The 27,499-nt window shown below is 56.3% G+C and overlaps 1 protein-coding gene across 1 annotated transcript; it reads right to left on the reverse strand.

Moving 5' to 3' along the window:
* On the reverse strand, positions 1–27,499 carry RANGAP1 (Ran GTPase activating protein 1). Its single transcript, XM_068560805.1, has 16 exons — positions 27,255–27,499; positions 24,190–24,339; positions 19,852–19,979; positions 16,423–16,482; positions 14,851–15,030; positions 12,502–12,636; positions 10,366–10,524; positions 9,224–9,337; positions 8,763–8,862; positions 8,594–8,678; positions 7,343–7,523; positions 6,205–6,324; positions 4,496–4,598; positions 3,478–3,566; positions 3,084–3,205; positions 1–1,023 (listed from the first exon to the last, which is right to left on the reverse strand). Exons 2-16 carry the CDS (start codon positions 24,299–24,301, stop codon positions 954–956), a joined length of 1,758 nt encoding a protein of 585 aa, XP_068416906.1. The 5' UTR covers positions 24,302–24,339; positions 27,255–27,499; the 3' UTR covers positions 1–953.

The raw sequence follows: 27,499 nt of genomic DNA on the forward strand, positions 1-27,499 counted from the left end.
TGCTGCTACACATGACTTTATTTGTGAAGCCCCGGGCACAGCCCAGACACACACAAACAACACGAGGGGAAGCACAGGTGTCACAGGGCATGCCCAGCCCCCAACCGGCCCCTGCCCCAGGTCCTTAACGGTGCCCAAGATGCAGCTCAGGCATCAGTGGGCCCTGGCCCTGCCCACCCAGGCTGGAGAACAGGTTTGGGCCTGTCCAGATGCTCCCTCCAGCTCGGCCCGCAGGCCTGTCCCAGACACCTCCGCAGCCAGAGGAGGGCCCACTGGGCAGGGAGCCAGCACCGTCCAGGCAAGTCCAGCTCCTAGACCCTAGTGTCTGCCCACTGGCTTCTCCTCCTGTCCACACGGTGTGGGTGCCAGGGTCTTGCCCTCTGCTCACGGCCCCACGCACAGCAGTCTCTGGCCCTCGGGCTGAGGGCTCGGCACAGCGTGGGTGGATGGCAGGAAGAGTGGTGGCTGCAGGGCCAGGACTTGGCGACGGGAAGCAGAGGCAGCCATCGAGTGAGCAGCCCCAGGCAGGGCAGGAAACACCCACAACCCGGAGGGAACAGCGCACGGACAGCAACGCCCCAGGCTCTGGTGCAGCCCCAGAGGATAAGGAAGGCGAGGTGGGTGGGGACAGCCACCAGGGCCTGGCGCCGGCGGCACAGATCAGCAGAGCGTCCTCAGATGGCGGTGAGTTTAATGGCAGAGCAGCCTGCAGCCCTTCCGCCTGGGGGCCAGCTCCCCTCCAGCGGGACCAGGGCCAGTCCAGCAGGGAGACATTAAAAATCCGAACCCCGACACGAAGCACACACCTGCACATACGCCGCACCAACACGCATAGTCAGGAGACACGACACGCGCGACAAAGACCCTCCCTGCTGCTGGCCAGAGTCCTTCCTCTGAGTCCCTTCCCAAGGCACCGGTCCAGGCCGAGGGATGCGGAGAGACCAGATTTGCGTCTAGACCTTGTAGAGCGTCTGCAGTAGGTTGTGGCGGGCAAAGGAGCAGGATTCCAGGGCGCCGTTGGGCCTGTGGGGAAAGAAGGGTCAGCAGGTGGGGCGGGCACCTCTGGGGGCCAGGAAGCTCAGGCTACAGCAGGGCCAGTTTCCCAACTGTGAAGATGGAGTGGGGGCCGTTTTTGAGGTCAAAATATACGCCAGACTCCATTGTTCTCATTTTCACAGTGCCTTTGCAAGGGAGATGTTAGCTCCCACCTTCTGCAGGTGGGGGTAGGTGGGGCTAAGAGGGGCGGGAGATACACCCGAGGCCACACGGCCTACAGCTGGCCAGGATACAGGCCCGCCGAGCCGTGAGGGAACCTGGGCCTCTGCTCTCCACCAGACAGGCTCTCCGAGGCCTCTCCAGTGCGCACAGGGCCAGGGAGCCCTCGGCAGCCACTAGGGCACGTGTAAGAGGGGACCACAGGAGTCCCACCTGGGCCCCTACGAGTAACAGGTTACCATCAAGATCGTTAGTCTCACTGCAGAGAAAGAAACTGGTGAAAGATGCTCAGGGGGATGGGTGAGCCTGTGGTGCAGCCAGGACCGAAGCCCACAGACACCTTACCTGGTCCAGACCGGCCTTGGATCCCAGACCATTGGGCTGGGACTTGAGGGAAGGGGGCATGCGTATCACTCCACCGTCGCTCAGTCACCCCCAAGGCCTGGGGGCAGCTCTTACCAAGCCCCCCTCTTTTAAAGTGGAATAGACTGAGGCCTGCACTGGAAGGCAGGCAACAAGCCGGGAGGAGCAGCCTGTCAACTGACCACCAAGGGCGAGGGTGTCTTCTGGGGGTCCATGCCCAGCCCAAGGGCCACACAGGGGATGATGGGAATGCAGAGGGAACAGTCCCAACCAGGGGTTGGAAGAAGACAGAGGGAGCCGGGCTTCGTCAGGGGTTGGCAGGCGGGGGCTAGGGCCACCACATGGGGACACCCCAGACAGCCCGAGCGAAGGCCCACGGGTTGAGGGAACACCTCCTGCAGAGGGAACAGGTGTGGGGAGAGTGCACCTCGCTGCGGGGAGGCCAGGCCGCAGCCAGCACGAGATCCAGGACCAGGGTTTGGACTTGCCCTGGACTCCGGCATAGGAGCAGCTGCAGTGCAAGGGGCGGTTTGGGTGGGGGGAGTGTGGTGGCAGAGAGGGGGGCAGACACGGTGAGGGAGTCAGGCCCGACTAAGGAGGCGCTGCTATGCACACGGAACTAAGGGATGTCAGGTGGCAAAGAGGCCGAGGTGCCAACTAGGTCCTGGGGGACTGGCGCATGCTCCTCACCCCCCACCCCACGCGGGCTGCCCCACGACACTTCGTCACACGCGCTAAGCACCCCGACTGATGTTCTGGACCCATCGATGTTACATGTCCCCCAGGGTGCGGGCACCTCCTTTCTCCTACACCCCCTCCCACTTTCCCCCAAGGCGCTGGACTCACCGCAAGTGTGGCTGGTCAGAGCTCTAGGAGACAACCTCACCCACCCCTTGGTTGGGCAAATGGGGAGACTGAGGCCTGGGGATGGCCGGAGGTCAGCTGGGGGCCACACAGGGCCTCAGTGAGGATGGGGACAAGCCTCCCAACCCGCCCCTGATGGGCCCTGAGGTCTGGAGGCTCCTTTTTACTCGACTGTGGCCAGCGCCCCACCATTCCCAGGACGAGGCCAAGGCTTCGTGTGTCTGGGCACTTGGCGTCCTCAGGAGAGGGGCCTGCGGCTGTGGAAGGCCAAATGGGCAGGCCCCTTTGGCCTAGGTAGCTGAGGGAATGAACACAGAACTGCTCCCAGAGACACGGCCGGGTACAGGACCTGGCTCAGCAGCACGACCGTGGGCAAACACCTCCTCTGACCCGGTGCTCGCTTCCTCGTCTGCAAGATGGGGCCAGTGCACGTCCCCTGCCTCTCTCAGGGAAAGACACTGTCCCCGAGCCCTGTGTCCTCAGCTGGGCACAGGGGTGGTGAGACTCAAACACAGATGCTGAGAGCCCAAGAGGTGTGAGGGCCTCTGACAGGCCCCAGTCACCAGGCCAGGGAAGCCTCAGCTGACCAGAGGCCTGCACGCGTGGTCACCGGCCGCGTGAGCTGATGAGGGCACACTCACTTGGTCACGAATGCCAGCAGCAGAGGGGCAAGGGCCTTGGGGAAGTACTCCTGCTGCACCATGTGATTCAATGCCATCAGGGGGCCGTACAGGTTGGCAATGGCCTTGATCTTGTCTTCACTCTGCAAGGGTGAACACACAGCAGAAGGCAGGGTGAGCTTCAAAAGGTCACCTGGGGGACCCCAGGTCTCCACCACCCAGCCCCTGCTGACAGCCCCACGGCCAAGGTCAAGCTGAATCCTAAATCCTGTCACGAAGGCCGAGGCTGCTTAAGCAGACCCAGGCCGGGGGACACTGCGGGTGACAGGCCCCGGCAGCACTCGAGGTGCGGGATGATGCAGCCTCTGGTGCACCCCCGCCCACCCCCCCGGGGCCCACGCTCCTTCCAGCGCACCTTGAGCAGCCCCATGTGGATGAGGAGCCTGGTGAGGAAGGCATTGGAGTTGAAGGAGGATGAGCTGAAGGCCTTCTTCATCAAGGTATCTGCGAGGCAGAAGCAGCAAAGAGGCCTCAGGGCACGCAGCCCCTGAGCACACAGGCTGGGCCCTGTCTCCTGCGCTCATCAGGAGGTGAACACGGGGGTGGGATGTGGACACAGGTGGCAGACTGAGGGGACAGCTAGCACCAGGGGAAGGGCTCAACCTGCCAGCTGTGATACCCTGGCCCTTCTCTGTCCTGGCCTCACAGATAAAACGGGCTTGGGCAGAGATTAAGTGAGGCAGGGCACCGCTGGGGGAGATTTCAGCCATTCTGGGGGTGGGGGAGGGGGAATGGATGAGAGGGGAGGGGGGAGGCATGGCCAAGGGCCCGCAGGGACCGCCTGGGCCCCCGCTTCCGTGCGAGGCTGTTCTGGGAAACCGAATTCAGGTAACCCGTTCCCACGAACGCCCACGGTGGGGCTGGGCTCTCAGGGAGCAGACACGGAGACTCCCACCAGGCCCTCCCCTCCCCACCCAGCCTCCCCTCCCACTAACCCTCCCACCTCAGTGTCACCCACGGTGCGCCAACCCTGGAGAAAGCCTCCAGGCTTTCTGCCTGGCCCAACCTGGCCACACTAGAGATCCTGGGAAGCCTTGGGAAAGATGCGGGGAAAGCAGGGGGACCTCCAGGTGGAGGGGACTGTGTGTGCACAGGCTCAGAGGTGGGGACAAGGGCTTGGCTCTCATCACCCCTCCTCTGAGAGGTCCGACCTTCCTGCGGCGGGCGCCACCCGGCCCGAGTTCTCACCGTATAGAACTGTATGGCTTTGGGAAAGGCCTCAGTTTCCCCATCTGCGAAAAACAGAGAGGCGAGCACCTGGCCGGCTCTACGGCAAGAACCCAGTGGAAGAGCAGGTGAGAGAAGAATGTTCCGACCCGAGCCCCGGGGCAGCGAAAGGCAGGAGCCATCCGGGCCCCACCCACCCCACGTACCTACTGCATCCTGCACCGCCGACCTCACTGTGGCTTCGTCCTTGAACACAGAGGACACCTTCAGGAAGGCAGAGACCACCTTCTCCGGATCAGATGTGTCAGTCTGAGGACACAGGAGACAATGGCTGGTCACCAGGGGTGAGAGCCCCAGGGCCTTGGCACACAGTGGGGATGTGCCTGGGGCTGGAGGAGGCCTTGGCAAGAAATGGGCCTTCAGTAGGCAAGGACAGGTCCTGCCTCGCCCCACGCTGTCCCCTGAGAGCCTGGCATGGGCCCGGCCACAGCAGGTGTGCACACACACCGAGAGAATTCACGTTAAAAATCATTATCCCTGTGACCCAGCGATCCCCTTCCTGCAATCTAACCTGATGAAATAATCCAGAATGCAAACGATACTTACACGCAAGGAAACGTACCTCAATTTCACTGACAACAGAGAAAAGCGGAAATAATGTGAATCCACAGAAACAGTGGATGGCTTAAGTGTTACATCCACTCACTGAGATAAAGGGCACGAGAAGAGTTTTACTGACACAGGAAAATGATGAATGGTATTAAGTGAAAAGGTGGGCCACACGGAGGTTTGCATCATATAATCTCATTTATCATGGGGGAAAAAAATAAGAGTACAGAAAAATATAAACGGGAGATAAAAAGCAAAAATATCAAGCCAGCTCTGCGAGTGGCCCCTTTTATTTCTCCGTATAGACATACCTCAGAGATACTGCGGGTTTGGTTCCAGACCACAGCAATAAAGCAAATACCGCACTAAAGCGAGTCGTGTGAATTTTCTGGTTTCCTAGTGCATTATTTAAGTCTGTTAAGTGTGCAACAGCATCAAGTCTAAAAAAGCCACATACATGATTTAAAAACACTGTATGACTAAAACATGCTAACTGTCATCTGAGCCTTCAGCAAGTCATAATCTTTTTGCTGGTGGAAGGTATGAAATACCGTGAGAATTACCAAAATGTGACGTTATCTAGAGACATAAAGTGAGCAAATGCTGTTGGAACAATGGCCCCAATAGACGTGCTCGACACAGGGTAGCCACAAACCTTCAATGTGCAAAAAACGCAGTAACTGTGAAGCACGATAAAACAAGACGTGCCTGTTTTCATCATTTAACCTCTTTAAGCCTCAGTTTTCTCGTCTGTAAAATAAGAGTGGAAGGGTCTACATTCCGGGTTGCCAAGGAGGTTAGATAAAATCATGCCCAAGTATTCAGAGCAGCAGCCAGCAGACAGGAGGTGCTCGATAACTGTCTCAGAATGAATGAAGTAACGACCTACCAACGAACAAGTGAGGCGGGAGCAAGAACACAAGTATGCTGGGACCTGCACAGGGGTCTGGGGTGGGACAGCTGTTCTAGAAGCAGCTGGTCCTACAGAACACACAGAGGGAAGCCTAGGTGTGTGTGCTCACAGGAGAGTCCTGGGAAGATTCCCGAATTCCAGTCATCACTGAGGTGCCACAGGCCTACCCTTCCTCGCAGCCCAAGTGTGTTCGCAGTGGGCGCAGACATCTGCAACCACTGGTCACACCCATTTACACGTGTGTGTGTGTTACAAAAAAACAACACTTGGCAGTCCCCGCCCCCCACATCGACAGTGCCCCGCCCCCCCAAATCCCGTGCTCTGCCTGAACCTTTGCTCTGGCAGCTCCGGAAGCCAAGGCCCGAGCCGGTTTGGCGTCGGAAGCGCTGTTACCTGTTGGGCTATCAGCACGGAACTCTTGGGCCCGAGGCGCAGCAGCTTCTCCGGGGAGGGGAAGGCCAGGAAGGTGGAGACGTCTGCAGGAGGCGGGGAGGACAGGACAGGAGCTGGTTCCTGGGGGACAGGTGGCACAGGTGGCTCTGTAGAGGTCCAGATCCAGACCCCTTACCCAGAACATACGCCCCTCATGCAGGCCAGTCAAGGCTCAGAGTCCAGAATTCCCCAAAGCTCCCCAAGGGTGGGGTGCCCACAGATGCTGGCTCTGGTCAGCTCCTTGTGTAGGAGCCTCTGGGGTCGGGGCAAGCCACCTCCCTCAGACTCCAAGAGCCTGGTGCAGCCAAGTGGATCCTCGCCATGACGTGTGATGCTGCAGAAATGACTCCAGGGCTAAAGTGGCCTCACCAGGAACTAGTCTCAGCCCGGGTAAGCACTGCTGGCGAGCACCAGAGGTGCCCAAAGAACTAAAGACGCCCAGCCATTTATGGAACTGCTTCCATAAAACCGGACAATAAGCCAAATTCAACAGCTGTTGAATCTGTCCAACCCAAAGTCCTCCCGAAGCTTTATTTGGGAACCTCTGAGGGAACAGACGTGGCAGCCCTGAGTCCACCAGCCTCCCGGCCAGGAAAGGAACACCAAGTGTCCAAGCTGAGTCACCGAGCCAGCCAGCCTCTGGAATGGGGGCCATCCTTATGGGTCACCAAGATGGGTAGGAAAAAAACTTCTAGTTATGCTTGTTTTTTACCCTATTCTTTTAGAAATACTTATACACCCCCAGCACAGTGGAAAGTCCACGTACAACTTTACAGTTGGTCCTCTGTATCCGCGGTTCTGCACCCGCGGATTCAACCAGCTGCGGATCGTGCAGCACTGCAGTATACCGTTACTGACTGCATGTAATGTAGCAGCGGCATGTGTGTTATAATTTATAAATGAATAAACACATCCAGACTGAGGTTAATACAAATACAACTACGTTAGGATGATTTCCTCTTTCCACAAGGAGTGTGCAGTCAAAACTAGTTTGCAGTCACTGCCTAAGAGGATCCCACACCCATGACCCCCGTGAAAAATGTCTCAAGATTTCACGCTCAGGGGACCAGGGCTCTGATGTGGCAAACATGGAACTCACCCCACTGTTAGGATCCAGAATCTTCCTGGGCGGTGTGGTCGACTCCTCTCTTTGCTCTCCCTGCTGTGGCTCCTCCTCTTCCTCCTCCTCTTCTTCCTCCTCCTCCTCCTCCCCTTCCTCTTCCTCCTCTTCCCCTTCCTCCTCCTCGTCCTCATCCTCGTCATCCTCACCCTCATCATCACTGCAGAGGAGAGGGTTGGCTAAAGCAGACCCTCCCTGCCCAGTGGCCCACGATGGCTCCGAGAACCCAAAGGCCCCAGCCGGGCAGGAGCCTGCACAGGGCAAGGGGAGCAGCTGCCCCCAGGGTGGGGACACGTCGAGTCACCAGGGAGCCCATCCCTCCTTGCTCATCACCCAGGGAAGCCCACGCTGCGGACAAGGGAGAGCTCGATCTCGTCCCTGTCCCAGAGGAACCCACAGTCCCACTGGGGAGACAGAGAAAAGGAAGAACACCGCCTGTCACAGCTGGGGCCCAGGGCCTGGCAGGAACACTGCCCAGGCTGAGACGCCCGGGACTGTGCCGCCCACATCTCGCTGACCACAGGAAGCTACGGTTAAGGGCGAGGGACGGGGCTGCCCTGCCCCTGAGGAAGGCTGTTCCATGTCCCCTGGACTGGGAGCCCCTTGAGCCCACCTTGGGCTATAGCTCCTAGCAGCGGCACTGGGCCTGGCCCTGAGGGACACAACTGAGGACCTGACAAGTGAATGAAGCCAACGCAGAGATTGGAGAGGCAGGCGGAGATGGGTGCTGACGGCTGAACCAACTCCCGTCCCGATGGCAGAGGCAGCCCCCCGCCACCCCACCCCCGGCCTCCGCGAACCCAGGAAGCCCCGCTCGCCTGCGTCAATCTCCTCCTACAGTCAAGCTCTAAGGCTGGTTTCAGAAACAATGCCCAGCCCACCCCACCACTACCACGCGTCACTACATCACTGCTGCCCCACCTTGCCCGTCACATCACCTTGATGATCAAAGGTCATCCCTTCAGAGGCCTCCCCAACTCACCCAATCCGCAGGGTGACCGATCTCAGCCCCCATTTGTCCCTTTGCTAAACACGTGATAACTTGATTATTCTGTCTCATTCCTTGAACCCTCGCCCACGGCAGCGAGGTCTCATGAGTCAGAAACCTTAACTGTCTTACTGTCATATCCCTAATGCCCAACAGAGTGCCTGGCACATCACAGGGACTCAACCAACGTTTTCTGAATGAATAAAATAGTAACAAAGAAGCCGCTGATCCAGATTCCCTACCTGAGGGACGCCAGCACCCTGGCCATGTTGAAGCCGTCCAGCACTTCCTGGAGCTGCTCACAGCCTTCTTCTCCCAGGGTGTTGCCTGCTCGCAGGGGAGGGAACAGAGGGTCAGGACGGGGGCCGGGGCCCGCCGGCAGGCCTGTGCCGAGGCCACCACCCCTATTACCATTGAGGTCCAGTTTCTCCAGCTCCACCTTGTCAGCCACGGCCTCAGCAACAGACAGAGCAGCATCTCTCCTGATTTCACAGAATGACAAGTTCAGCTCCTAAAAAATAATGGGAAGGGGTAGAGGCGGATGACAGAAACACGGGCCGGGAGGCCTGCCACTACTCTGAAGCCTCCGTTTCCCCCTAGTGAGGGTGCGGTACACTTCCGCTATACTGCAATGACCCGCACCACTCTCCTCCTCCTCTTTGAAAAATGAGAGACGGCAGCTCAGAGGGGCGAAGAGACTTGCACGGAGTCACAGGCGGAGGGTGTGCAAGCGGGCTACCAACCCAGGCCACCTGCCTTTGAAGGCTACCACCCTGCCAGCTCCCCCCACAGCTGCTCTGCCCGCGCAGCTGTCACCCCGAGCGCGGGGGAGCCTGGACCCCGGAGGGAGGAGGCAGCCAGCCAGCCAGCACCTTCAGCTTCGGCAGGCCCCCGTGGACGGCGTCTGCGATGGCGACGGCGCCCTTGGAGCGCACCAGGCAGTCCCCGAAGTTGATCACCTCCACCTGCCGCAAGGTCTTCAGCGTCTGCGGGAAGCGAGGACCAGGGTGAGGGCCCTCCTCGAGCTGGTGCCGCGCCCCATATTGGTCATCACGCCCTGTCCCTTCTGTATCCAGTCTGGTGGCCTCATCCGCTCTTCTTGTTGCCCCCAGGTGGCCTCCTGGCCTCCGGCTAAGCCCCCTTGGTGGCTCCCTGTTACTCATGGGAGCACGTCTCAAGGCGTCAGCAAGGCCGCAAGGTCTTGCCTCCCCCCTCCAGCTCCTCCAGCCCTCCAACACACCTTGAACCCTGGCCTGTTCACACCAGGACCAATGGAGCAGGGCTCCTCCCGTCTCTGGGCCTCCCCATGTGCTGCCAACCCCTCTGCCTGAAACACCCCTCCCGCCCTCCTTGTCCAGACAAAGTCCACTTGTCCTGGAGAACTTGGCCAAAATGTGACCTCTTCCAGGAAGCCTGCCCTGCGTCTGACTGGAACTTCCCGTGTGCTCCCCAACCCTTGCACATGTCTCTGCTAACACCCCACGGCAGGCCTACTAGACTCCTGTGGGGTCATGGAGCCCTGTGAGGTTGATGGGACACCCAGCCAGCCACTGTGCTCACGGCCCTGTGCTGTTGCTGATTAGCTACTTCCTCCCCTCCTCGAATTAGGGGTTCCTTGAAGGCAGAGTCTTTGACTCAACTCTGCGTGGCCTGCACTTGGTACAGGGCTGGGCGCTAGACAGGGGCTCAATAAACAGCTGAGGAAAGAATCAGTGAGGAAACAGGCTGAAGCAGCCTCCAAGTGGCCTCTGAGAACAAAACAAGTGCCAACAGCCAGGGGTGCATGAAGGCAGCTTAGGATGTGGTAGTATGGACACGCAGAGCCGCCCAAAAGGGCACAGGCTAGCTTGTGACATACGCCCCGCTCTGGAGATGTTCCCATGGCTGAACCCATGGGATACACACCAGGTGGGCGGGTAGGGGGGAGAGGAGCCACCTGCTGATGGGTCCACCACAAAGGCAGCAGCCAGACCCAGTCTCCGGGTGCCGCTCTGGCCCGGCCGCACCCCCTCACCTTGGCCATGGCCACGGCACCCTTCTCGGTGAAGGTGTTGTCGTTCAGGTTGATGACCCGCAGCAGGGGGTTGATGGCGAAAGCCTGGGCCAGGGCAGTGACACCGGGGTGATTGATCCCGTTCTGCGGCATGTGGACCTCCTCCAGAGTTCCGATGATCTGCGAGGGGCAGGAGGGAGACAGGTGGGCCCCCGAGGAAGGGGGACATCCCCAGGCAGGAGGGCAGTGCTACACATCAGACACCAGAGGGACTTGCCCGTCTGGGGCACATTTGGGGCATGATGGCAAAGCACGCTTCGGGGCATGACCGCTTCTGATCCTCTCCACAACTTCACAAGGGAGACCTACCTGGGATTAGGATCACCGCTAGATAAGAGATGACTAGGCATCAGAGGGGCTACGTAACCTGCCCAGGGTCACACAGCTCTGAGCACAGGTGTCTTAGTCTGGTACCTTCTGCACCGTGGGGACCCTGGGCTCTGGCCTGACAGTCAGCCCTGGCTCTGCTCTATATAACGTAGCTCTGCTTGGCCTTTCTCTCTTGGGGCCCTACTGCCTTATTTACACAATATGACTGGCATCCCACACACCATATCCTTTTCTGGGGGTGAGGAGGGTCTTTTCTCTCTCACTCTGGCTTTTGACATCTCCTTTTCTCTGCCTGGAACACTCTGTCTCCTTATTTTGTTGGCATTTTCTTGATAGGCTGACTCCTTATGCATTCAACAGCTCTCATTTTGGATGCCTCCTCCCCCAGGAAGACTTCCTGGATCAACCCCCAAGCACAATCCAGGGCTCTCCCTCTCTGCCCCCAGAGCACCTCATCCTTCCTCTGTCATGGCATTCATCACTCTGGAGTAGCGAAGCCACCTTCTCGTCTGCACCCCAACAGCCTCCAAGAGCTCAAGGAGAGGCCCACGTCCCAATCTCCACTGCTACCCGGGACTGAGGACAGGCGGGCATAACTCTGTACCCAGGCACCTTCTGTTGTCTCTGGGCGCCCAGCACAGCATGAGGGTTCACAAATAAATACAGGCAGCCCAACTGAGGCACATTCCAAGTCAGGGCCTCTCAATATTTTCTGTGCCATGGACCCATCAGGCAATCTGGGAAAGCCCCAGGGCTCCCCTCCTCAGGATGTTTTTACATCTTAAGTTAAATTATATAGGATAACAAATTCATTCGGAAGACAATTATCAAAATATTAAGAGAAGCTGCCCAAATATGTGCCGTAGTAATATATGTACCTCTTAAGGCAATGAATAACAAGACCTAGGTGTACCATCACTGTGACCTCAATGTATGAGAAACAAAATTTCTATCTATCTGTAACAACTATCACTTGACCGGAAAGTATCTGTGATTTCTCCTGGTAACAAAGTTACAGGAATTTCTAAAGCTGCTGAGGTTTACTGTCTATATTCACAGTGGAAGGTAATACTGTATTTAACTCTGGCAGTGATAACCATCATGCAATTTCCCCCAGCCATGTTCAAAGACTCCCTGAATCCTACCCACAGGCCAGTGGGATCCCACGGACCCAAGTTAAGCGCCCCCCGCTTCTAAGAGCACTGAGGAGGCCTGCTGAAGGCCTGGCACGACGACGATGTACCCCGTCCCAGCACATGGAGGACAGCGACCAAGGGAAGGGGTGCAGAGAGGGCGTAAGCTTTAATGTCACCGCGTCTATGAGGTAACCAGGCTACTCCAGCTCCAGAGGAAGAGGCAGAAGCCCCTTGCAGCCAGGGGTCCAGTAAGACACACAAGGCCCTTCTCCCCTGCAACGTCCACTCTCTTGAGGCAGGGGGAGTGCCGGAAGCAGCAGGACCGTGGGGGACGCTGCTCTGGCCTGAGCACGGCTAATGCTGCTAGAATACCGTCTGCCAAAGGAAATGTTTAAATTAAGAGAAGCGGGAGACAGACCCCAATTTCCTAGCCCACGGGGCAGGTGCGGCCCTCTCACTAGCAGAGACTCAGCAGTGTCCTGGGCCCGCTGCGAGGAGAGAGGGGAGAGCAGAGGCAGCACAGGGGACAAGGACACCCAAGGGCGCCTCCTCCCGGCCACTGCTCCTGCCCCTGCCCTCCTCCCTGGCTCAAGGGCAAGTCTGATGGGCTCCACGGGCAGAAACCACTCACCCCAAAAGCCTCTGCTAAGGCAGTGGCTCCGTCGTTCTCCAGACGGTTTCTGCCAGCCACGAAGACCTTCAGGGCCAGCGGCTTGCCTTGGGCGCTGGATTTCCGATGACACTCAGTCAGAGCTGCTGCCAGGATCTGGGGGGGAGAGGCAAGGGGCCCAGGCCTAAGGCAGGAGGCCCTGGTCTTCAACATGCCACGCCACCCAAGGGTGGTGGACACGGGGACGAAGAACTGCTCAGCAGCACAGCGGTCATACCTCACCCGCGCCCAGCACCTTGCAGGGACAAGGGCTTTGACATCCACCACTGTGTCTGCATGTCCCGTCACCCCATGGGGTTTAGCCCCACAGCAGAGATGGGGAGCCTGAACCCGGGAGAAGGGAGACACCAACACTGAGTGGCCAACCTTAAGACAGGTCCTGGGGAAGGGGCCTCACAGCTCGCTTTACTGTCAGAAGCCCTCTGTCAGGTGGGGACCATCGCGATTCCCACTCTCCAGCTGAAGAAGCTCAGGCTCAGAGAGCGACAGAAACTCTCCTACAGTCACTAAGCAAGTGGCAGACTCTGCACAGAACCCAAATCTTCCAGATCTTCCAGCATCTCTTCCAGGCTCCACGATGCCCAAGGGGAGCCGGCCGAGGAGAGCAGGGCCCCGCCGCACCCATCTGACGCACGCCCGTGCTCAGGCCAGCCACACGGCAGGGGCTCAGCTGCTGGGGGTGAAACCCTAAAATCTGGTTTGCCCTGACCTTGGGGTGGTGCCAGGAGGTAGCCTCTCTCCCGTGACACCAACAGAGCAGGAGTTTAAAAATGCTGTCGGTTGCTGGGCTGGAACTGGAGAGACCAGGGTAAATAAGACGTCGAAGACTCAGGGGAAGTGCAGCAGAAGAGAAATAACGTTTACAGAGCACCTACTGGGTCTGGAACACTCTCGGCAAAGGTACTTTCATGCCTTGTTTCAACCTGAAAACGGGCCTGGGAGGCAGGTGGAACTGGCCTTACTCTATGACAAGGAAGCCGAGGCTCAGGGGGAGGCATATGAACTGGCCGAGGTCCCAGAGCACATACACGGAGGAGCTGCGACCGGCAGCTGGGTCAGTTTGTCTGCACGCAGCTCTGTTCTTGGGGCACATACAGGACACGGGACGCCGCCAGCCTGACTCCGTGATGGTGGTGGGTCACGCGTGTGCTCAGGGCAGAGACCGCCAACTTCTGCTGTAGACCAGCCTCAAGGAATCTTTGCAGAGGTGGCTCTCCCAGCACATCCTACTCTGGGCTGGGCTGGACCTGTCTTCGGTGCTGATGCCCACATTTTTATGTCTTAACACATACAGCCTATTGCCCCCTAGACCGGAGGAGCGCGGGCTGAGATGGGTGCACGAGCGTGACCTGCGGGCAGGAGGGGACAGGTCGTCTGCAGGGGAGGGCCCTCTGGCTCCTCAGCCTGGGCCACCACAAGCTTCACGTAGGTGGCTCCTCTTGCTGCTCTGACCAGCCACGTGGATGCAGGTTCAAATCCCACATCCGTCCCACGCTAGGTACATCATCTGGGGTGCTCAACCCAGTATCTCTAAGCTCAAGCGTAGTTATCTGAAAACATGGGGACAGCGTCACCCACCTTTCAGTAAGGGTGAGAGAATTAAGGTAACACATCTACAAAGAGAAGATGTCCCCGTTCGCTGTCCGTTCCTATGTCCTGGCCCTTTGCTCCTTTTGGTCAGAACGTGAGGGAAGGAGGATGGGAATGCAGATTGGTGCTCAGCCTTTCTAGAATCTGGGCCTAAAGCAGCCAGAATGGACCAAGAAGAGAATAAACAGGGCTGGCCTCCCTAGGTGCCTTTCTACATGGACCAGCCTGACTTGCTGGCAGGATGGGGGAGGCACCCTGGGCAAGGCCCTGGCCAGGAACAAAGGTGAGCTGTGCCCAGGCCTCCCAGAGTGGTTTCTCTTTCTGGGCTCCCTCTCCCACGTGCACACGCCAGGCCTTACACGGCTCTGCCAGCTGTTCTGAGGGCACAGCAGGTCTAGTGATGCCCAAGCCCTGCATTCTGCAGAGCCAGCAGGTCGGAGCACGTATGCAATACTGCCTATGTGTTGCCAAGGCAACACAAGAACTGAGGATGGTTGCCTGGCAACCCCACACTCACAGACTCCATCTCCTCTCCCCACTGGCCATAGGCTGCTGCCTTTGAGGCCCTTTTCCTTTGAAGAGAAAAACAACAGGCCAACCATCCCAGACGGTGGGTGGCCAAGGGCACATACTTCAGATGGACACAAATGTAGCAGAGGACTGGGCAGGGAGGGAGGCGGAGGACAATGGGGAGGCGGGGAAGGGGGCTGCCGCACCCACCTTGCCACCACCGATGCCCATGCCACAGTTGTTGAGCTTGAGTTCGTGCAGGGTGAAGCAGGTGGAGCTCTTGAGCAGGGCCTCGAAGCCTCGCACGCCGTCGGGCCCAAACGCGTTGTCACTCAGGTCCAGCTCCACCAGCTGGGCCCCGGCTGTGATGAGTCCCTCCCCGAGTGAGATCTGGGCACAGAGGGAGCTCGTGTCCGTTTCACAGACACGGACCAGGTGCTGCGTCTATGCCAGGCCCCCCCTGCCCTCAGGGGGCACCCAGGCTGGTGGGGAACTGGCAGAGACACAGACCATCTCGTTACAGAGCTGACCATGTTATATCAGACTGAAAACCCTGCAGAGGGCTCTTAAATCACCCAAATCAATTTATTTAACCTGCCCTCTAACCCCAGCCTCCCCTGGTTCTCATCCACCCTTTGAGGCTGGTATCTAACTGGAGCAGCTCTCCAGGGGCTTCCTAAATCCCCCACCCAGGGAGCCCGCCCTCCAGGGCCTCCATGGGGACACCTGTCACACCCTGGATGACCCTTAATTGTCTGCCGGACTGAACTGCTTTGGAAATGAGGTTGGTGCCCAGGCATCTCAGGAGCACCAGTGCCGGCTAGATAAACAGAGGCCTGAGAAGGCAGCGCCGGCATATGGACAATCGTGCCAACAACTGACCATGAACCTCACCCCGAGGACACTCTGTGCTAGGAGGATACACCGAGAGGCTGCCCGCTGCCAGCCCCGCCCCCTTCCCTTGAGCCATGTTCTGTCCTGTGAGCCCTCCCATCCCTCCCACAAGTGCGCCTGTGCACACACAGGCTGGGAGCTCCACCCAAGAGGAGCTGAGCCCCAGGAATGGGGAAATGGAAAACAGGCAGAGGGAAGCCACCCACGATGAGAACCAAAGCAAAAAGAGTGGTATCAAATGTGAAATAGCTAGCGAGTGGGAAACAGCCGCATAGCACAGGGAGATCAGCTCGGTGCTTTGTGACCACCTAGAGGGGTGGGATAGGGAGGGAGACGCAAGAGGGAGGAGATATGGGGATATACGTATGTGTATAACTGACTCACTTTGTTATAAAGCGGAAACTAACACACCATTGTAAAGCAATTATACTCCAATAAAGATGTTAAAAAAAAAGAGTGGTATCGGAGAAAGGGAGGGGCCGGAGGGAGACAGGGCAGCCAAGGCAGCCTGTGTGCAGAATGAGGTCGAGAGGGACCACAGGGTGCAGGGGAGGGAGGGGCCAGGACGAGAGGGGTAATCATGCAGGGAGTAAGATCCATGCTGCTTGCGGGCGAAACCACTAAGCTCAAGAGTGAACCCTCGGCAGTCTCTGCTGTACTTCCTGTCACTGGGCCGCCCAGTCTCACAGGGACTCTTGAGTCCTCACTTCCTGGCTGCTGCTCGTCAGGACACAGGCAGAGGCTGTGCTCGCCTGGCTGCCATTTCAGCATCTCAGGCACCCACAGGGCACTCAGCCTCCGGAAAGAAGAGGCCGTGAGAAAAAGTCCTGGGAAGTGCTACAGGGGTCCCTGCAGCCGGCGGCATGAGCAGAGGCCCCATTCACTCACCAGTGCAGGTGGGATCTCACACCGCAGCCTCCCCGTGAACATGTCGCTCCAGTGGCATCGCTTTGGAAAGAGGAAGAAAAGAGTTAGCTGAAACCCTTGGAGGTGGCCTTCGGGCAGCCCCTTGTCTCCACAGACTTGGATTACTGAGCACAGCAAGACTGCTGAATTTGGGTGAAAAGTGGGACCAGCTCTGACCGAAGCTGATAGGACCTGGCAGCCCCTAAGAACCATGGGGGAATCAGCAGAAGTGTCAGGAAAACGTGCCATCTCTCCAACCCTCTGGTTCTCCAAGAGGGAAATCAGGCTGAGAGGGAAGGGACTGGCCCCAGGCCCCGTGGCAGGGCAGTGGCAGGACCAGGACCAAGACACCAGACTCCTGGCCCAGGGCTCCTCCCCAGTGCTAGGTTCCCACACTGTGTGGGCCACAGCGACATGATTTTGGGCGGTGGAGGAACAGGAAAGGAAACAATACAGGATCCAGCAGTGAGGAAGTTACTCTCTTTTTCTTTTTTTTTTGAATTTATTTATTTATTTATTTATTTTTGGCTGCATTGGGTCTTTGTTGCTGTGCGCGGGCTTTCTCTAGTTGCGGTGAGCGGGGGCTTTTCTTGTGTTGCGATGCGTGGGCTTCTCAACGTGGTGGCTTCTCTTGTTGCGGTGTGCAGGCTTCAGTAGTTGTGGCACATGGGCTTAGTTGCTTCGCAGCATGTGGGGTCTTCCTGGACCAGGGATCGAACCCGTGTCCCCTGCATTTGCAGGCGGATTCTTAATGACTGCGCCACCAGGGAAGTCCCGGAAGTTACTCTCTTTTCAAGTCTCTTTTCAACCCTCCTGACCACCTCTAGAAGGAAGGCTCGGTTTGGGGCTGGTGGGTCTCACCCACCTCCCCACTTCCAGCTCATCTGCCTTTCTAACGAAGGGAGAGCAGGCTTCAGGCTCAGAGTCTTTGGATGGCAATGGCCTCAAACTAGAATTTAATAACACTCTTTTATTTCCTTTATGGTAAGGGATGCCATTTTCCAGTTATAGAAGGGATCATGTTTGCTTTTAAATTACTTCAAAGTGAGCTGATTTAAAGGAAATATTAGGTAAATGTCACAAAGGTAGTGGCCACGTGACTGGGTCATGTATCATGCTGGCCAGCAGAGTTGAGGCTCCAAGCACACAGCCCTACCCTCTAAGTCTGGTTGCTGTGTCCACCAAAATATCAACTCTGGCAGCTCTAGCCTTTCCTGGGCCAAACCTGGAAATGATGGGACACAGGACAAGCAACTTTCCCCTGAAACCCAGTCCTTAAAATGTATGAACTAAACCCAACCTTAAGTACTAGAGAAGTTGATTTTTGCAGTAGAATTCTCACATCCTCCAATAATGCAAATCACTAACATACCTAGAGGCATTCTATATGGGTCTGCTCAGTGAGTTACACCTGCACACAGGTGCGCAGGGTCAGAACAGGTAGCCACAGCCTGAGCCCCTCCCAACAGACAGTGGCATCTCATCCTGAAGCTTCCCCAACCCAACTCTGATGGGCTGAGGTCAGCATGGGGCTCTGGGGCACAAGGCTGGCTTCTCGTCCTGACTTAGCTGATGCAGGCCTGCCACTCCCTGTCTCTGACCCCTTGTATCTTATCTTTGAAATAGGCTTTAGGCCTCAATGATCTCCAAGTGGGCAGCAGAGCAGTCAAGAGACTGGGCTGGTATCTGGGCTGCAATCCTGAGATGTGTGACCCTGGGCCACACTTTCCTCATCTGTCAAGACCTAACTTGTGCACGTGCTGCAAGAGTGGAAATAGCATCTTATCTCGCATCAGTACTGTGGCCAGAACAGCACCGGTGTCAAGGGCAGCTCTGGCCCTGCCGCTGCTCCCACCCTGGGCTCCTTCCAGCACTGAAGCAGGCTTGAGACACAACATGGGGCGATTCAAGGCCCTGGGTCTACACAGGGTGACAAGATGCATGCGGTATTCCCGCGGCTCAAGCTCTCTCACTACATGAGCCTGCATGTGGCCACCATGGCAACCTCTCAGGGAGGAAAAACTTCTTTGCATAAAGGAGCCCAGTCTCAGAGCTGAGTCCAATGCAAGGCCTCGTAATGCAGCAAATAAGGTGGTGGCGCTGGGGGTTGAACCCAGGTCCTTGGATGCCAAAGCTCAGCTGCTGTGGCCTCCATGCCCGGGCCACCTCTCCTCCGTTCCTGTCCTTCACAGGTCACTGAGGAGAGCTGAGTTCTTTCATAGGAAATGTCCCAGCTTATGCTCAGGACAGGAGGCCCTGGGCAGGAGAGCAGAGACAGTCTTGCCTTGGCTGTCTGTTAACCTGACCGCGATCTTCCCGAGGGAAACAAACATCAAGGGTCACTCTGACAATGAGCTCGGGGCCCTCCCTGGACAAATCCGCTCCGTTTCCTCTCATGGCCCTGGCCCTGTACGCCTCCCCTTTCAGAAAGCACAGCTGTGCCACGGAAGGCGCATCGGACTTGGAAACGGAAATACGGCTCAGCCACTGACCAGTGGCAAGATCCTGGGCTGTTTCCTCAGCCCCCCTGAGCCTCAGTTCCCTTAACTCACAAAATGGACCTGAGTCGCCTCAAGGGTTAATGACACATGTAGAAGAGCCCAGCACCAGCCTAGCCTTGTACATACAAAGAGAGCCACTTCCAGCCTGGAAAGCAGATCTCTCTCCTTCATGGCTCTTCAGAGGCTTTGATAAGCTAACACACACTGGGATCCCCGCGAAGGGGAGCAAGCAGCAACGGCCTCCTGACGGAGCGAACACACGACACCCCACTTTTCTCACAGAGCTTCCTGAAGGACCGGTGTTCAGAGGAACCCGCTTTGGGACACATCAGGACAGAAGAATCTTTGTGTCGGCCAAGGAGGGGCACCTTCAAGAAAGAACTCGCCATCCGGCTGTGAGGGGGGCAGTTAGCGGGCTGCCTCCAGCGAGCAGCTTTCCAACCACCGCAGCATCTGACCTGAGGTCTGGCCATTTCTGCCCAACGTGAGACTCCACCACGGGGCAAGCCCTGCTCTGGAGCTCCCCGCTGGGCAGGCTGAGCGTCCGTCAGAACAGCTTCCGAACCCGAGGCTCCTGTCCTCCTCCCAGGCGCCAGGTCCGCATCGGCAGCTGACGGCTCTCCCTGCCCAGCTCTGAGGCTCCCTCTTTATCTTTCACACGTTACCCAATAAACCTCTTACCCGCCTAACATCATCTCAGGGTCTGTTACTGCAGGGCCCAAACAGACACGTCACACAGGCAGAGGGGCCCCGGCCAGTGCTCTGTTCTGGGGAGGCCAGAGCAAGAGGAGCTGCCCGAGGTGATCGCCCACAGGGGCCCAGGACGGTCTGCACACAGGCATCGGCCGTGGGGCTGAGAGCGGAGGCTTGTCCCCAACCAGTCTGGGCCTACTCGCCCTGCAGACCTCACCTTCAACTCCGACTTCTTCTCCAAGGCCTTGGCGATGACCCTGGCTGCTTCCACGCCCACCGTGTTGCCCTCCAGGCGCAAGGCCTCTAAGCCGTCAAAATCTTCAATCTCCTTAATCACGTCTTTGGCTGCCCAGGACCAAAAAAACAGAACCTTAGACTTCTGGAGCCACGAACGGCAGAGGCAGGAGCTGAGGCCCAGCGACTACCTCGTCACTCACAACTCCAAGGGCTACGGTGCACCTACTGGGTGCCAGACCCTGGCTCACCAGGGAGACCTGGACAGGCTCACAGTCTAGCAGGGGACATGGCTACACAGAAAATCCCTCTCTAATGCGTGTTAAAACAAGGCAGGTATGAAAGGCTTGGGAGCCAAGGGAAAAGAGGAACTGGCTGGTCTGGGTGAAGGAGGTGCCAGGGACACCTTGTGGGTTGTGTGTGTGCAGCCTGCCAAGAAGGGGAGGACACCAGGCCAAGCAGGGAAACGGCACAAGTCAGAGGCCAGCAGGCACGATGGCACACATGCTTTCATGGTGAAATGACTCACATGTGGGGTGCTCACTACTGTCCTGTTTCATTATGACGAAAAATTCCATACAACCTAAAAGTCCATCAGCAGAGGACAGGTTAATTCACTGGGATACATGATATAAATAGTTACACTGATGTCATTATGAATGGCGACACAGCTGATTACCTGACTTGGAAAATAATCATGTTATAGTGGTGAGTGAAAAAATAGGTTATCAGTGGTGTTTGGTCTGATCCCACTTTTAAAATGTTGTATGCATTCTCTCTCACACGCACACACTGAGGTCCAGAAACCAAATGTTAAAGGGGTTATTTCCAGGTGGTGGGATTCTGAGTGAATCTGTGTTTTTCCAGCACCTGCTCAGTATATTCTCAATGCATCAGGTTAGAAAGCAGCTTTTAAAGTATCTGTAATTATGATCTCAATTATTTTAAGGAAAAAAAAAAAAAAAAAGAGGAACTCAGCTATGTGTTTAGAAAAAAAACAAAAGACCAGAAAAAATGCATGAAAATTAAAAGTAGTTATATCCCTGGGCTGTCTTATAATGAAGATATGGTTTTTTTCCCTTCTTTCGATGCTTCTGTATTCTATAATGAGCATGTATTAATTTTACAATCTGAAAAAAGCATGCAGGTTACACGAAAGACACATCTAGTCTGGCTGGCAGGATGGAGCGGGTGACGTGGTAGGGAAGAGACAGAGGAGTGTGAGAGAAGAGAACACACAACCGGAGGGCTGGAGGGCTGTCGGAAAGCTTGTGCCTTGCAGCCCATAAGGGGCTCCCTCAGAAGCCTCCGCACGCGCCTCCCTCCCCTCGCCTCCCGTGCAGCAGCACCTCCTCAGAAACCCTTGCTACCTGCCAACAACCTGGCTTCACAGCCTCTGATGTCCCATGTGCAGCCTGCTACAATTTTACACTCATCTGAATGGTTACTTTTTTTTTTTTTTTTTTAGTTCCCCCGACCAGGGGTTGAACCCACCCAGGCCCTCAGCAGTGAAAACGAGGAGGCCAACCAGGGAACTCCCGTGACTTGATCGTTATACCATCTTCCTTACTGGGTCATGAGTTCGTGAAGAAAGGGACTCGCTTTGCCTCTGCTCACTACCACCACATCTAAAGGTAGTTACTGTTAGGTCTAGTCTACAGCTGAGTGAACTGAGACACAGAAAGGGTACGGAAATGCCTACTAAGGTCACACGGCCAGACGGCAGTGACCAGCACTCATTTCACAACAAGAAAGATTGGACAAAAAAAAAAAAAAAAGAAAGAAAGATTGGACAGGTATGAGCCTCCCATTTTCTAGAAAGGAAAGCTGAGGCTACAAGGAATGAAACCACTCTGCCCAGGAGTTCAGGGAAAACGGCAGAGCTGAGCTTCAGACTGGTTTTCCAAAACTGAACCTACGTGCTGCTCCCCAAAGCCTTGCTTCTGCACAACCAAGGACTTTATGCAGGGCCCTGGCGGAGAAGTCCCCGAACCTCTCTCCCTACTCTGGAGCTGCAATTCCAGAGCCCCAGGTGCCCAGGCCTCCCCTGCAACTGGCACTCGGGGCAAGGGCTGGCATGGCCTCTCAGCCCTTTGGAAGATTTGCTCCAAAAGGGAGTCCCTGTAGCATCCAGGGAATGGCCAGGTCACCAGGAGAAAGGATGGCTGCTCAAGGGAATGTTTATACTGTTCTTAGAAGGAAGGCAACAGAGATGCCAGGGCCCCAAGGGGAGCCGTGTAAGTGACACAGGTACAGAGATCCGAAGGTACTGCGCTTGCCACAAGTTTAGCCTGGGGAGAGTCACAAGTACAGAGTGAGCGTGGAAGGAAAAGCACCAAAACGGGAAGAGCAGGGACAGGAGAGGGTGGGGGTCACAGTTGAGTTGCCTCTCACTTGATATTCAACCCATAACTGTTTAAACTCAAAAACAGGTGAGGGATGGGCCCCAACCATCCCTGAATAACCACCGACTGTCATGAGGCTGCATGGAAGGGATCTGTCTTTTCAGCCTCTACTGCCTCACAAAGTAACAAGTTCCAGGTACTCTGCTATGTAAGGCAGCAAGGCCTTTCTTTGGTCCTTAAATGACTTACTAGGGAGAGAAAAGGTCCTTGTTCTAATCATCAGCTTCACGGCCTCCCCTCACAGGCCCCTGCCCTCCCCGGACCTCACCCACTCACTCCCAGCCCAGATAGAGGCCCTTTCTGGGCCCACGATTAGGCCACCAGGCACCTCAGTACAGCATTCAAGCGCCTCTGCCCTGGGGTCCCAATGAGATTCTGACTTCTCTTCTCTCAAGCCCACCCTATGTGTCTCAGCTCCTGGGCCAACTCACGTGCAGTGCCCCTTCTCCTTCAAATACCCACCTCATCCATGGAATGATTTCCTGTGCCCTCCTAAGCTAAAAGTGATCCCTTTCCTCGGCCTTACTTCCCAGAGCTTTCTGTTCATGTCTCTCAGAGCATGTTTCATCTTCTCTCTCCTGTTAGTTGTCTGGGTACCTCATTGTCACTCCAGGTAAGAAGCTCCTCAGAGGCCATGGCTATAAGCTGGCCATCCCTGATGACCTCCAAAAGGGGAGGCAGCACATCCAGCCTGAGCTAGTGAAGTGGTTATGTGCATGGATTTTAGGACCAGACAAACTTGAATTTTCTTCCCAGCTCCACTACTTCTAGCTGGGCCTTAGGAATGTCACATCACCTCCCTAAGCCTGAATTTCCCAATCTGCAATATGGGATGAAACCTACCTCAAGGCCTTTTGGGGGGGATAAATTGAGGTACTCTTTGTACGGCACTTAAGACTGCCTGACATGGCGTTAATGACTAGCATTTAATAGCAAATTCATGTTTACTGAGCTGAGCTGAACATCTGCTGAGAAACACCAGAACAGGGATTCGGCTGGACCTCTGATAAAATCCCAGCTCTGCTATTTCCCAGCTGTATGACCTTGGGTAAGTTACTGAAGTCTCCCAAGTCCTTTTCTCCTTATTTATAAAATGGCAACATTTTTACCTCCCTCCCTCAGGGATGATGCAAGGATCAAGAGTGACAAAGCACAGGGAGAAACTCTAAATTTTAAGGCCCTACAGAGACATTAGGAATGTGTATCACCACACTTCCAGCAACCCAAGGACTCAAGCAGTCTCTGACCTGGCAGAGGGGAGCACGCCTGCCTGCACACCATGACAACCAGGCAAGTCCAGACCAGTTTCCCTGGTTGGGCCAGAACCTCAAGAGGCCTTACAATTACTGACGTAGGTGCCTTTACTTCCAGATGCCAGGGGATTCAGGGTTGATCCGTGTCAGCCATGCCTGGGCCGGGGATGGTAAGACAGGGTCTGCCTGCCGGTTCCTAGTTCTCTCCAGTCCTCATGCCTGTTCACCGTCAGGAGCATCCACCCCTCTCCCAGGGCCATTCAGCTGCATGGACTAGACCTCCCAAGAGGGCCTGGATGGTTGTTTTAATGCAGCTCCACGAGGGCCTCAGCTCTGGGGAAGGTAACAACTATTCCCAGACCAGCTCTGGATCATGGGGGTGAAGGTGGGGCTGGATCTGAAGTAAGAAGTCAGGGCTGTATCTTGGGACTGCCGCTAACTGTGGTCCCTCATTGCCTACCATCCCCTGCAAGAGATAAAGGGGCCCTTCCCACCTTGCCAGCCCGAGCTGTCACCAGCAGGGATGCCCACCGTGTGCTCATGGGCAAATCACCTTTGAGCCTCACTGTGCTAGGACAAATCGTGTGATAATGAAGCTAAACCGGCCTGACAAGTGGGAACAGTAAGCGCTCACTCGCTGGGCCAGTCCGCATGGGAACTCACCATCTTCTGCAGTGTTGAGTTTGAGGCTCTTGCCCTTGAAACTCAGCAGTCCCCCGGCCACCTGGGTTTTGGCTAGCGTCTCTGCCAGCTTGGCAATGTCTTCAGAGGCCATGCTGGCCACGCTGGTGGGCTCCCCTGGAAATCTGCAACCTGAGGAGGTCAAAGTTCATTAAGAGAGAGGATTCTCCGGGTGCCTCCGGGGTTGGGGAGGGCAGGGTAGGACATCAGCCTTTTCAGCTACCTGACCCCACCTCCCCCTGCTAAGGAAATCCCAAGCACTAAACCACTGGGAGAAATGAAAACAGCATTTGGGAAGGAACAGTTCTAAAAAGGTGGAGGTTTCAGCCTCTGAAGAGTTACCATCTCACTACAAGTCCTCCTCTGCCCAACTGCCCCAGCTGGGACACCAAGCAAAGCCATGTGAGTTGACTATTTCCTGGGTCCCCAGTGAATGGCAGTCAAGTCCCAGTCTGATGGCTACAAAGAGTCTACCCAAAGCACACACAGCTGCCTGACCATCTTGGCTGCTCTCTGTTTGAGAGTCCCATTCCTCAAACAGGGCATAGATGGCTATGGGATCCAGGTCATCCATCCCAAAGAATGCCCCACCACCTACGGTGGCATGACTCTGGGGGTGGGGCACAAGGGTCAGCCCACTGCACGTCTGGTTTCAGCCTTGGCCAGGAGACTGGGCAGCCCATGGTGGCCAGACTTCAGGGGTTCCTAGGAGACCAGAAGTCCCTACATCACAACAGCCACCATCACAACAGACGAAGGACGGAGGTGCTGAAAAAAGGAGGTTCCAGCCTGGAGTTCAGCAGACTGGAGTTCAGCAGACTGGCAGAAAGCATCACTACATTTCCCCAAAGAGGAATGACAGGTAATTAGGGAAGAACGAGGATATGTAGTGTCTCAGATAGTGATAAGAAAAAAATAAACAGGGAAAGGGGTAAGGAGTTTTGTTGTTTTTTTTTTTTGGAGGGGAGCTGCCATCTAAAATAGAATGGTTAGAGAAGGTATTATTAATAAAAAAAACCAAAGACTTGAAGGATATCAGGGATTGAATCATGGGGGCTGCCATCTAAAATAGAATGGTTAGAGAAGGTATTATTAATAAAAAAAAACCAAAGACTTGAAGGATATCAGGGATTGAGTCATGCAGATAACTGGGGGAAGAGCATTCTTACAAAGGAAGCAGCAAATGCAAAGGTTCTTATGGGGGAAGAGGGGTGATTAGAGGAAGTGCAAGGAGGTCAGCGGGGCTGGAGCACAGAGAGGGAGGGAGAAAAGAGGTAAGAGATGAGGAAAGAGAATCAACAAGAGGCCCGAGTCACAAAGGCCATTTTAAGAACTGTGGCTTTTGCTCTGAGTGACAAAGAGAGCCATTGGAGGGTTTCTAGCAGAAGAGAGACCGTGATCTGACGTATGTTTTGACAGGATCACTCTATCTGCTGCATGAGGCAGGGCATTTCGAAGCTGTTCCAACAATGAATGAGGGGATGAAACTGAATATAAAGTAGCCTCAGCCCCGCCCCCCCCGCCCCCCGCCACTTGAGTTATGGAATGGAACGATTTAAGCTAGAAAAATGGTGGTGAGGCCTCCAGATGGAATGGAAACACAAAACTTCTCAGCTGAAAGAGGGCCCATTTCTCAGTCCGGCACACACACACACACACACACACACACACACACACACACACCCCATCCACTTCTCAGTCCGGCACACACACACACACACACACACACACACACACACACACACACCATCCACTATAAAGACTAGGAAATTGGGGCCCATTTCTCAGTCCGGCGCACACACACACACACACACACACACACACCATCCACTTCTCAGTCCGACACACACACACACACACCATCCACTTCTCAGTCCGACACACACACACACACACACACACACACCATCCACTATAAAGACTAGGAAATTGGGGCCCATTTCTCAGTCCGGCGCACACACACACACACACACCATCCACTTCTCAGTCCGGCACACACACACACACACACACACACACACACACACACCATCCACTTCTCAGTCCGGCGCACACACACACACACACGCACACACACACACACCATCCACTTCTCAGTCCGACACACACACACACACACACACACCATCCACTTCTCAGTCCGACACACACACACACACACACACACACACACACACACCATCCACTATAAAGACTAGGAAATTGGGGCCCATTTCTCAGTCCGGCGCACACACACACACACACACACACGCACACACACACACCATCCACTTCTCAGTCCGGCGCACACACACACACACACGCACACACACACACACCATCCACTTCTCAGTCCGGCACACACACACACACACACACACACACACACACACACACACACACACACACACACACACACACCATCCACTATAAAGACTAGGAAATTGGAGCACAGAGTGGTGAACTGATTGGTCTAAGGTCTGCAAAGGACCAGCGGCAAAGCACAGACGAACGGTAATTACACACACTCCTCTCCCTTCCGCGCAGGAGCGTCGCAGGTTTTCCTAGGTGCACATCCACGGCTCCTGCCAAGCGTCAGCAGAGACTCACGCCGGTCCGGGGGCTGCGGCGCCAGCCCAGGCCCTCCGCGGGTGTGGGCCTATTGGGAGGCGGCAGCGGGGGAGCGACGCGCGAGTTCGAGCCGCAAATGACAGCCGCGCTGCACGGGAGCCCCATCCCGGATCCCAGGCAGACGCGCACCGCCCCCAGATGACACCGACGCTAACAGGAGACGCCACTGCTGGCAGCTGCGGGCTGGGCGGCCAGAGTGGGCCTGACGCCCTCTCTAAGCCTCAGTCTCCCCACTTGTAAAAAGGGCCAACGCCCCCCAACTCCCTCACTCCCACCCCCATCGCGCTCTGCCATCGAGGGCACAGGGGAGAAGGCGGAGGGGGCACCCACAGAGTGCTCGGGGACACCACACCTTCCTCGTCCAGTTCCAGGGCCGCGCCGCCCCCCGCCCCCATCCCAGGCAGGTGACAAGGAAAGGAAAGGGACCCTGACCCTACCGTAAACAGGCGGCGCCGCCGCGTGGGGCGACCGGAGCGCGCACGTCCGTCCGGCGGGGCGAGGACTGATTTAGGGTCCGGGTCCGGTCAGGTGGGGGTCGCCGCCTCCAGTCCAGCGGCCCCGATGCCCAGCCCACTTGTCCGTCGGCTCTCCGAGCAGTTCTCGCCGCTCGAGCCTCCACCACCACCTGCTCCCCGCACGGCGGCAGATGATGGCGGAGGAGGAGGATTTTGAAAGCCGGCAG

The sequence above is a fragment of the Eschrichtius robustus genome, chromosome 13 (assembly GCF_028021215.1).
Source record: "Eschrichtius robustus isolate mEscRob2 chromosome 13, mEscRob2.pri, whole genome shotgun sequence".
NCBI lineage: Eukaryota > Metazoa > Chordata > Mammalia > Artiodactyla > Eschrichtiidae > Eschrichtius > Eschrichtius robustus.